Source organism: Cyprinus carpio, chromosome B17 (genome assembly GCF_018340385.1).
Source record: "Cyprinus carpio isolate SPL01 chromosome B17, ASM1834038v1, whole genome shotgun sequence".
Taxonomy (NCBI): Eukaryota; Metazoa; Chordata; class Actinopteri; order Cypriniformes; family Cyprinidae; genus Cyprinus; species Cyprinus carpio.
In genome coordinates this window covers 12,213,106-12,224,199 of record NC_056613.1, presented here as the reverse complement: position 1 = coordinate 12,224,199, position 11,094 = coordinate 12,213,106, and the positions used below count along the sequence as shown (strand labels likewise).

The following is an 11,094-nucleotide window of genomic DNA, read 5'->3' as shown; positions in this document are numbered from 1 at the left end:
TACAAGATACAGCAGAACCGGGTTTATTTATTTATTTAGTAAAAAATGCAAGGTATTACAAACATTGCAGCGGATTTAATTCCAAAGGGAAACCGTAAACTCGCAGTAACCAATGAGAGCGCTGTATTTCAGAGCGGCATTGGCAGAGTGCAGTCGGACTCTTGTTGCCATGTCCTCTTATTATAAGAGATTTGTGGATTTCCATTAAATTAAATCACTTATAAATAAAAGCTTTTTTTGCTTGGTGGCGATTTGTTAGCTTATTTTTAGAATACACTCGCTAAATTTGGGACTTCTTATACAATTATTCGTAGTACAATTACATAACCCAGTAAACCATTGTCTATCAAAAACAGCATCAAACACACCTACCTATTAACCATCATCTAAAACTAAGTCATTATTAAATATTTTCGGTATTTATTAAAATTAAAGGGACAGTTGTCTAGTAAAACACGCGAAATATTTTGTAGATATATATTAAGACATTATTTAAGAATTTTGGGCTTGTTTTTATTGTTTCGAGATTTGGCAACACAGACGGCAAGGCCACGTCTGCAACCTCACACCAATGACCTTGCAGGACAGAACGATCAGCACTCCTTTCGTATAACACATGTAATGTGTTGCAAGATATGTACAATATTCAGTATTTCTAATATTTCTAAGTAAAAATGATCCTGACTCTAAACACTACATAAGTCAATGAGTTGACTGTAATAGACAATTTTGGCCATTATTCATTGTAGACCAGAGTGTGCAAAAGTACTGTTAATATACAAAAATAATGTATCATAATAAAAAGTGCAAGAATGTATTTTAATGTCTGGGTTTTATTGCGGGATTCTACATGTAAACATCTGTTACAGTAACCACACTGCCAAAGGAATTTAATTAAAACAAGAAACATTCCTATATGTAACAGCTGAAATTTCAGTCTGGACCAATGACATAATGACACAGAAAGACCTAATCCATGTACTCTTCCAGGCTTTGTTCTTTCCAGGCTTTGGCCCTCTTTTATGCAGTTCTGGATTGGAAAGGGCAGTCTAGAAATAATTAAAATCTTGTTTTAGACTACTTTTTCTCTTTACATGAAAGCTCTGGTGGAAGACCAAAAACAAGAAAGGAAACAACCAAAGTCCCTGTTAAACAGCTGGACTAGATTCCAATTCTGAATTATGAGACAAAATCCAGCTGAACAAGTATGGGAAATTCAAGTACATACAGTTCTAGTATTTGTGTAACAGTTTCATGGAAAGAAAAAAGATTTTCAGGAGTGTTTTACAAACGTGCTTCTGGAGTTTTCTAGGCATCTTAGAGTGGGTTTCGAGTCACACACCCAGGAAAGAGACAGCGGTGTCTCTTTCCTCTACCAATTCAGCTGCTGTTGCGTCCATCTTTGCTCTTGAGAAGTCATTGATGGCCAGGCCTTCAACAATCTTCCAGGTCTTATCCTGAAATAAAAGAGAAATATCTTGGAATGGGGGCTTAAATCCAGCATTCTCTAGTTGAGCTTGATAAAGAGATGTAAATATGAATTTCATCTCAGCACTCTGAGTGTTAGGAAAAGATATCAGGCATAGATTTGGGGAATTTTTAATAACAAACCTTGATTGAAACAGGGAATGAGTAAATGAGGTCCTCAGGTACTCCATAAGGGTTTCCAGTGGAATAGACACCCATAGAGATGAACTCACCCTATAAAACAAACACATAAGCAGTACAGATCAAATCAGCAGTTCTTCATACATCTGTACAGCATTAGTCCAAATAAAGCTGTTGCCTAATCTCAGAATAAGTAGAGAACACTTGCAGCATTCATTAGACACCATTATATTATGCAATCATCATATTGCACATAAAATTACTTGTTTGTGTAGGATATCATTGTGCGTTTCTATTTAATATTGCTTGGCTTTTTAGTTCAATGAGTGGCATCACATTTTAAAAGGCAGACTGTTTTACAAATTTAGGACTTTTCCCCCCTTGGGTCTCCCCTGTTTATTATTTGATTTTGAGCCTCTGTTTGTCAAAAATGACTGGTATGTACAAAATTTACGAAAAAAGTGGAAATCCTCCACACCAGATGCATTTAAATATCTACAGAAGTAGTTCTGTAAATGACTCAGTCAATAAATGACTTATATGTTAAATTTAATAAATTAAAAATTCATAAATTATTGTTGATACAGTATATAAAAATTGTAACTCTAAATTATGATGCTAAAATACAAATTTAAGACATAAACCTAAATCATCTTTTTTTCCCATCAATAACTATTGATTTTACTGAAGAACATATAGTTCTTAAAACTTAAAATTTTAAATTCAATATAGCAATACTTTGTTTTTACATTCTTAAAAACTGTTTGAAAATAAGCAACTGTAATGACTATGGCAGAAAAAGAAAAATATCTTATATTGTGTTGGACAGTGGCAGGCCTTTGAGTCAAAAAGGTTGAGAACCACTGATCTACAGAGAAAACAATGCATATTTTAACCAATACAGAGATGCAATATTGGTCTCAAAACCAATGTGTGAAAAACCCCTAAAAAGTTGACCTCGGCAGTGCCTGTCCAGATGTCTCTCATGTGGTCACAGATGGCCTTGGCGGCTGACATAGCACTGGAGAGCTTCCTGGCTTTAATGACTGCAGCACCACGCTGCTGCACTGTCTGAGAAACAGAGAGGAAGAGTGGAATAACCACAGAAAGATTTTGATCATATCACTCCAATCAGAAGTCATATGCAAAGTATATTAAAAATGTTGCTACAACAGACCCAACTGTCTTGTTACTCAATGTCATACACATGAATGCTGATAACATGATGCTCTTTCTTACACAGTAATTGTGGAATAGTAACTAGGCCAACAGTGACCTCTACAGGAAGAGGAAGCCACAGCAGACAGCACTTACAGAAATGAAATCTCCTTTTAGCCAGGCATCGTCCTTCACTGCATCAAAGGCAGGCACGTTCTTCCCCTGCACATTCACCTTGCAGTGGTGGACGTCAGGGTACTGCGTAGATGAATGATTTCCCCAGATGATCATATTCTTCACAACGTTTGCTGAAATGCCACAACGCATTGCCACCTAGAGGACAAATTGTGTGGTACAAGTTAGTGTGAAAAATTAGGCATAAATTGAAGTATTTCACCTCTTTGTATTGGTGGGCCATCCAGCAAAGGGCTGTTTTACCTGAAAGCAAGCCCTGTTGTGATCCAGTCGTGTCAGACAGGAGAAATTCTCTTTGGGGATGGATGGGGCGGATTTGGCCGCAATCAGACAGTTAGTGTTGGCTGGGTTACCAACAACTAGAACCTGCATATTAAAACACATCGCCTTTAAATGAGCTTCACTTTATTATATTTGCTCTTATTTAGGTCAAGGTCATTGTTATTCACCTTGACTGTTTTCTTTGCATGCTTGTCAAGCGCCTCCCCCTGGGACTTAAAGATGGCAACGTTAGCCTTGAGTAGGTCCTTTCTCTCCATGCCCTCTCTTCTTGGCATGGATCCCACCAGGATGGCAGCATCCAAATCCTTAAATGCAACATCCTCTTTATCAGTGGGGATGACCTCTACAACAAAAGGCACAGACAGTGGCATTAAAATAGATGGAGGGTAAACAACACCAGCAACATCAGGGAGTCACAAGACAACACACAGAGAAACTCAGAAAATAAAGAACCTGGGTAATGTGAAAGACTGGTTGACTGTTTTTAATATATTAGGACATATTACAATACATTGTATTATGAAATCATCATAGTATTTGATTGATTGGTTGAATGTTTTTAACAGTCTTTAAATATATTAGATATTTTAATAGCACATTAATCCTACACAATCCTGTCACTATTTCCTAATTCCTAACGTCATACATACATACATACATATATATACAGTGGCTTGCTTTTGTTTATCCATCCAGTTTGGGCCTCCTGAATTTTTGGTTGCTCTTGACAGGTCACATACTGTCAACCTTCCCACATCATCCTGGGATGGGAACTACAATCCTAAGTTTAGCTGCCCTTTCAGCTGGGGATCATACAGGCAGCCAATCAGATTGCTCTGTGCTCTTGTCATTTGTGCAGTGAAAACACAGGCCTTTAAGACTGCATGGCTGGCACAAAGCCCACAGGATACAGGGCCTCATGGCACTCCATTCTGTATGTATGTATGTGTGTGTGTGTGTGTGTGTGTACCTCTCAGAAGTGGGAGAGCGCAGTCCTGCATCTCCATAACAACACCCTCCAGAACAGGCAACATGGGAGTGATGTCCAACAGCAGCAAAACGAGAGGCTGAAAGTGAGAAGGAAAGTAAACATTAGTGCATGACATAATATGGTTTTGGTTTTGCAATAATCTCATCAGCTGTCTATTGAAGACATATATGGTGCCTTTTCCTGGAATTAGCTAAACAGCATGCTAAATGATACAACAGACTTTATTGGATGTGACGGGACATTGCGTAAGCCAAATCCTGCCCCTACCTGATCTTTACCGAAGACATCTCCCTTTGCAATGCTGTAAAGCAGAGAGTATGCGATCTGCCCTGCGGCGCCGGTCACCAGGACCCTAATAGGCTCAGCCTACAGCAAAACAGGAGAGATAGAATTATAAACAATAGATATAAGTTAGCACAGAATATAAAAGTCATTTTACAACAACCACTCAGGACAGACACGCTCAGGAGGTTCACCACGTTAGAACATACAGTATAAATAGTCCTGGCAAACTCTGCCAGACCTCAGAATGACCTGCTGTGTGGGATATTTTTAAACCAGAAGACATTTATACATTTCTTCATTGAACTCATTTTCACCACTTGGCACTTCTGCAGAAATGTTCGTTTGTTGCAAATGAATGTAACTTACCTGTATTATATTCAGAATAGTCTAACCCATTATTTTTTGTTTTACACAGAATAGAGGATTAATACACCAACAGTTTGATATAAGAAATATCACATGCAAACATACAGTAAATGCTTGACTGTTTTATTCCAACAGGTGTTTTAATCATCACTATGCTAGTCTTGGTACTTGCATGTAACAGTTCAGCAAAAGATAAGTTCTGCTGTAATTCTTAAAATCTAATTAAACTTCGACACTGATTTTCAATGCCTTGGGTCACTTCGCAATTACACTGGCATATTTTGACAGTAAAACGTATTTTCATATCAATGTAAGTCTGAACAGTAATTTTTCTTACCATGTTCAGCTGGTTTTTCAGAATGACAGCTGCTCTCCCACTACTCGGGTGATCGCGGAGGTCACCCCTATTTTCCTCACGAGGCAACAAGTTGCTGGGGCACCTGCGTTTCAAGTGTCTTCTGGGAAATGTAGTTTTTAGTGGCGTTACAGGGGTTCACTTTGTTGAAATAAAAACTACAGTTCCTACAAGTCACTACAATAAATCACACACTAAAAGATCCCTCTTCCATGAGTCGTGTATGGGACGTCCGACTTATTTCAGCGAATCGGTTCTTTGGAACAGTTCATTGAAACATTGGTTCAACTTATATTTTGCATTTAAAATAAACAATACAAAAATGCATTCAATTAGCTTTTGCACTTTTATTTAATACTACATATTTCACAATGTTTTATTTATAGCCTTTTATAACTTTTATAAAAATTGATTATTTATACCTTTGTTATCCCCGACTCTCAAAAACGATTCAATAGGGTATTTAATTTGAAAGGTTTATTAATTTGAAGGTTATTGTGCGTGATAAATATAATTTGCAAACAAAAATATAGTAAAGCAGTTTATGCGAAATAACTGCAAAAATTGTTTAAGATTTCTTAGTTTAAACATTTGTGTAAGTTCAATCTGGACAGTATTAATTCAAAATAATCACAACATTCCTCGTAAAGACAATGTAATATGTTAAAAAATCGATCGGGTTTCGGAACTCATGTAAATGGGATCTCAATCCTGATCCCGACTAAAGGAACAACCCGGAAGATATTAGAGTACCGTAATGTTTGGAAAACAACGCGGGAGAAAAGTGAATGATGGAGAGTTGCGTCCGTTGCTTGGACACTCTTGAAATCATGAACATGTCAATGGTTAGCAACAGCTAACAATCCCTAAAACATATCGTGTGTAATGTTTAAAAGTTACATAAGTGAAAGAGATCGCGTTTAACTGCGACAGTTTTATTGATGCTTGTGTTTTTCTGAAGTTATAAGTTATTCATTTGTATTCATCTGGCAACAAACATTGACAGCAGCACCTGCGGCATCAATCCAGTCTTCTGGAGATCAACAGATTATTTGTGAACTAACAGTTAACCGGTAAGTCCATGAATGATGCGAGAGACAGAGTATCCTGTGCACTGGAGTATTTCAGATTGGTGAATCAAACATGTGTATGATAAATTAAATGTATTTGTTTTAGCCGTTGTACAGCGCTAACCAATGGGTGGTTAAGTAACGTTAGTATTTTCTTTTATCACCCGAAAAAGATGTTTCGGAATTCCGCGGACTTCCACCCCCTCGGACTGGTTCAGCTCACCGGATAGGGTTCACTGTTGTCGGCTTGAGTAAAGACGATTTCACGAGAGTGTAGAAATTATTAGTATTCCTATTAGTGGACATGTGTTCTGTGCCATTAGATGGACCACAGACCTATTATTAATTGTCGTATTCTAGATAACACAAGTAATTAACATTTGTTAGTTTGAGCCTAACAAGGACAGTGATATAAATTAAATAGTGAATGAAAGTTACAGTCAGAAACTATCAAAACTAGGTTAAATCTTATATCCCCTCTTTATACAAACTCATGATACCATATTTCCCCATTCTGAAAAATATTTTCAGTCAGTTAGGAGAATTGTCAGTTTATTCAAAGTTTAGTGTAACATATATAAAATGTATATGCAAGCTTAGAAAATACAGCCAAGAGTAGCTATTTGATTAACACACAGTATATCTTGTTATGATAGATGTATTTGCTGTCTCCTATGTTGAGAGGGTGATATAGGGCCTCCGTATCAGTTCAGTGCTGTAGGGACCCCTGCTTTGAGTCAGATAGATGATCTCTCTGCTGCATTTTACATGAGCTCATTACAGGCTCATTACAAACCGCCTGACAAAGGAGCTGAGGATAATGTTGCTTCCTTATGAGATGTCCACACAGAGAACAACACCAAACACTCTTCTCCAAAACACAGAGAGGAGATGGCAAGCTTTCAGTCTATGGGTGCTTTTTAATTCTGTTTAACAATTGCAGTCAGATTGCTGCATATAGTTTTTGCCAATCAATTATTTTGGAATAGAGTATCATAATAGAATATTAGATATTCTTAAAAATGTCTGAGCCTCCCTGTCATTCTTATTTTCTCTTTCTCTCTCCCTCAGGCTCTTTCATTCACACTGTATCGTGAGACTGGTGTTCAATAACAGCTTCAGTTTTCTGTAAAAAGTGAAGTGTGCTATACCTACACAATGCATATTTTTATTCTGAAATAAATTTAGTCGGATACTGAAGTAAGAATGTTTTAATTTAACTTGATTTAATCATTTTACATTATCCCGATTTAAAAGATTGTAGTACTGATGTTGAATAAAATATAATGAAATAATTGTCATCAAGAATTAATTTAAATCAGATTGTTTATGTGTTGACATTAATAAATTATATGCAATTAAATGCAAATATTAAAAATTGTATTAATTAAATATTTTAAAGTGTATTATAGACTTGATGGATTTACCTTAGGTTCATAACAGTTTTAAGTGATTTTATGCATGATATGGACTTTTTTAAACAAACTATTGTAACCTTTTGCTATTTATATATCAGACCACTTTGGAAAACATATTTAACCTTTAAATCACATAACCTTTGCTCTTAACCATGACAGGATTGTCAAACCAGTAAATACAGTTTTGAAATATTTTAATAGTGCAGTATCAGATTGCAGACTGTGAAGACTGAAATTCTAGAATAATCCAGACCTGCTTCAACAGGCCCCCAATTCAGACAACTCTCTCCATGTCAGACTGAAAATTAAACCGTAATCAGTCAAATTAAATGATTAATAACAGATGAAGCAATATTTAGTCTGATTAATTGCCTATATATTTGTTTTGCACCCCATAAATAGCAGTGAATTTTTATTCGTATGAAGCACTAATATCAAGCATTTGTGAGATGTTTTTTGTTTATTCATTTCTCAACCATTAAGACTCGTTGAGCAAAAGGTTATTCAGTACTCTTAGTTCAGATAAATAATAAGCTGACTGATTTCAGACATCTCTTTGTGGATTAAAAAGTGATATTATCTCAGCTGTCATGTTTCAGATGTTGTCCCTGATTCAGTGCACCTCTATCAACTCATGCTCTAGTGACTTTAGATGGTTTCTGCACTGTTCTCCCCCCCTTTTTTTTTTTTAAAAAAAAGTGCTGTTTTTCACAGATTTTGTGAACTTGCATTGTTCACATCATGTCAGTGGGAATGTTTGTTATTGTGTTTAAAGCACACGCTGTACCTGGTGACACAAGGATATTCATGCTCTGTGCAGAGAGGGAAAATCAAAACAATACCTGTGAGGGATTTGAGAACATCTGCACTCTGTGACCTCATCAAACTATGCCTCTGAATAAAGAGATGCACTGTGGGATGTTATAATTTAAGTGCCTGAGAGAGCTAAGAAGAGGGTGAAGGAGGAAAATATTGTGGGTTTGGATGAGAGTAATATAACCTGAGGTTAGACCAACTACATAACATTTTGGACAGTGAAGTGAGATATATTTGACGATTTAATTCTTAAGGCATTACGTTTATATATACTGTGCATACCCGAGCCAATATCTGAATATTCTGAAATATATAAAAAAAGTACACTACTATCTAAAAGTTTTGGGGTCAGATTTTTTTCTGAAAGCAATTAATACATTTATTCAGGATGGATACATTAAATTGAAATTTCAAATAAATGCTGTTTTGTTTGAACTTTCTGTTCATCAAAGAATTTCCACAAAAATATTAACTTTCAGCACTGATACTAAGAAGTGTGACAATAATGTCTGCTGAAAATTCAGCTTCGCTATTACAGTAATAAATTATATTTTAAAATATATTAAGATACAAAATACTTATTTTAAATTGTATTAATGTTTCACAATTTTGCTGTTTTTACTGCATTTTTAATCAAATACATGCAGCCTTGGTGAGCATAGGATATATGTTTTAAAAAATTATAATTAAAACTTTGAATGGTAGTGTACATAAAACATGAAAGAGAACAATGGAGTATTTTTGGCCCCATTTTTTAATATCTGTACTGTAGCATTTTTTCCGTTTCAGTGCAATGGCATTTTTACTCTTTGGTTTCAGCAAGGTCATGGCATGTAAATCCATTGTATTATAGCATCAACGCTCCATAGTTGTCGGTGTTTTTGTTTTGTTTTTAACTGAAACCACTGGTATTCACCCATAGAAATGACAGAACTGGCACTATAGCAGTATGAAAGTGCCAAGTCTTATGTGTACATGGACGTTTTGTAATCCATGTTGATTGGATTAAGATTCACATACCCTTATTTTTGTGATTTCTTAATCTTTTTATGATCTCTATATCACAATGATCTGCTTTATTCAAAGGCGGTTGTATTTGTTGGTGATCTGGTACTGACTCCCCAAAATCTTTTACCAGACGACTGTTATCTCTTTTCCATTGTCTGTAAGCAAAATCCATCTTGATAATATGCCATGTCTCAATGGGGTTACGTGAGAACTGTGATGTCCATCCATTAGATATTTTGCTTGCATTCTCATGAGTTTATTTCTTGGCATGATTTTTGAGTTTGAACTGCAGTACTGTTTTATGAACATTAGGTGCCAGTGTAGCACTAGTTTTGTAGCGTAATTCCTATAACAAACATAAATGCAAGCAAACAATATACAAGAATCACCTTAAAGAGTTTGAAACTTTATATTCCACAAATCAATGAATGGTTTCAATTTAATTGCTCTCATTTTTAACCTGCGCTTGTTTGGACTTTTGAAAGCACTACATTTAGTTCCAGGCCCTTGAAACCTGACTGGAAGTAATTGAGTGAGCGTTATTTAGCTTCTCCTCCTTCAGGGGTTTTAAAGACAGGCGTATTTCAAGTCCTCACATTGTTTTACAAATGTACAGCTGGGTTCTCCTGGCTCGTGATCATTCTAAGTGCTCTTTGATTTAGCTTCAAACAACAAAGCCCTCAGGAGTATTTACTCAAGAATGCTTTTTCAACCCCAGACTTCCCCATGCCTGTCAACTACACACTCTGTCAGCCTCAAACTTTCCCATGCCTGGCAGCCACACACACACACACACACACACACACACACACACACACACACACACTGATCAAAGTGAAAGCACACACTTCACCTGCTTATAAAGCAGCCCGCTCTCCAGCTGTCAATCACCCCACCTTTCCTCTTCAGTGTCTCATAAACACGCCATAAAATCCATTTTGAAATCAAAGTGCTGAGATATTGATGTTAACTTAATTTGACAGCACACATAATGGGCCTTTTCCCTAGCATAAGGGTACATGTTGTTTACGCAACAATAATGTAAAATACAATTAGATCAAATATAATACAATTTTTTAAAAATGTTTTTACGTCGTATATGCACAGAAAATGTTTACCCTAAAGCTTTTTTAATTGGAGGAATACATTTTTTTTTTCAGTGTGATATTTTGTTATTATTAATTATGTTTTGTTTATATGTATGTGTACACATATGTATACACATACAAAAAGGCTATAAGTATGTATATGCAAGAGCTTTGAAGAGAGCTTTAAAAATGATCTGATAATAAAAAAATGTATTAAATATTTTTTGTTATTTTTTATATATTATAAACATCATTTTATTTATATGCCTTTTTTTTATATGTGTAGTTGACAAAGTAGACATGTTTTTGTCTGTCTGCATTATAACTGACCAAAAACTCTTGAAAAAAATATTAATTATATCATATTACAAATGAAGTAACATATTACAAGGAATGTTTATACTTGCAGAGATTAATTTGTCACACACCAGATTGCAAACCAAAAATGAAACTA

General features: G+C 35.7%; 2 protein-coding genes across 6 annotated transcripts in view; one reads left to right on the top strand and one right to left on the bottom strand.

The window, feature by feature from the left end:
* Window positions 1-815: 815 nt before the first annotated feature.
* Window positions 816-5,375, bottom strand: LOC109108490 (malate dehydrogenase, cytoplasmic-like). Of its 2 annotated transcripts, XM_042742269.1 has the most exons (10): window positions 5,223-5,375; window positions 4,502-4,600; window positions 4,214-4,310; window positions 3,411-3,586; window positions 3,205-3,327; window positions 2,923-3,099; window positions 2,566-2,679; window positions 1,612-1,701; window positions 1,293-1,457; window positions 816-1,049 (listed from the first exon to the last, which is right to left on the bottom strand). In XM_042742269.1, the coding sequence occupies exons 1-9, from the start codon at window positions 5,223-5,225 to the stop codon at window positions 1,335-1,337; spliced, it is 1,002 nt and encodes a 333-aa protein (XP_042598203.1). In that variant the 5' UTR covers window positions 5,226-5,375; the 3' UTR covers window positions 816-1,049; window positions 1,293-1,334. The 2 variants fall into 2 exon arrangements, with proteins under 2 accessions (XP_042598203.1, XP_042598202.1); XM_042742268.1 differs by having other exon boundaries at window positions 816-1,457.
* A 601-nt stretch (window positions 5,376-5,976) lies between these two features.
* The window catches only part of LOC109092574 (WD repeat containing planar cell polarity effector), a 59,311-nt gene continuing 54,193 nt past the window's right edge, over window positions 5,977-11,094 (top strand). For 2 of the 4 annotated variants that reach the window (XM_042742265.1, XM_042742266.1), the window contains exons 1-2: window positions 5,977-6,085; window positions 6,247-6,313. The gene's annotated coding sequence lies outside the window, so the exon portion shown is untranslated. Of the gene's footprint in view, window positions 6,314-11,094 lie in introns of all 4 variants that reach the window. The other 2 variants (XM_042742263.1, XM_042742264.1) reach the window with 1 other exon arrangement.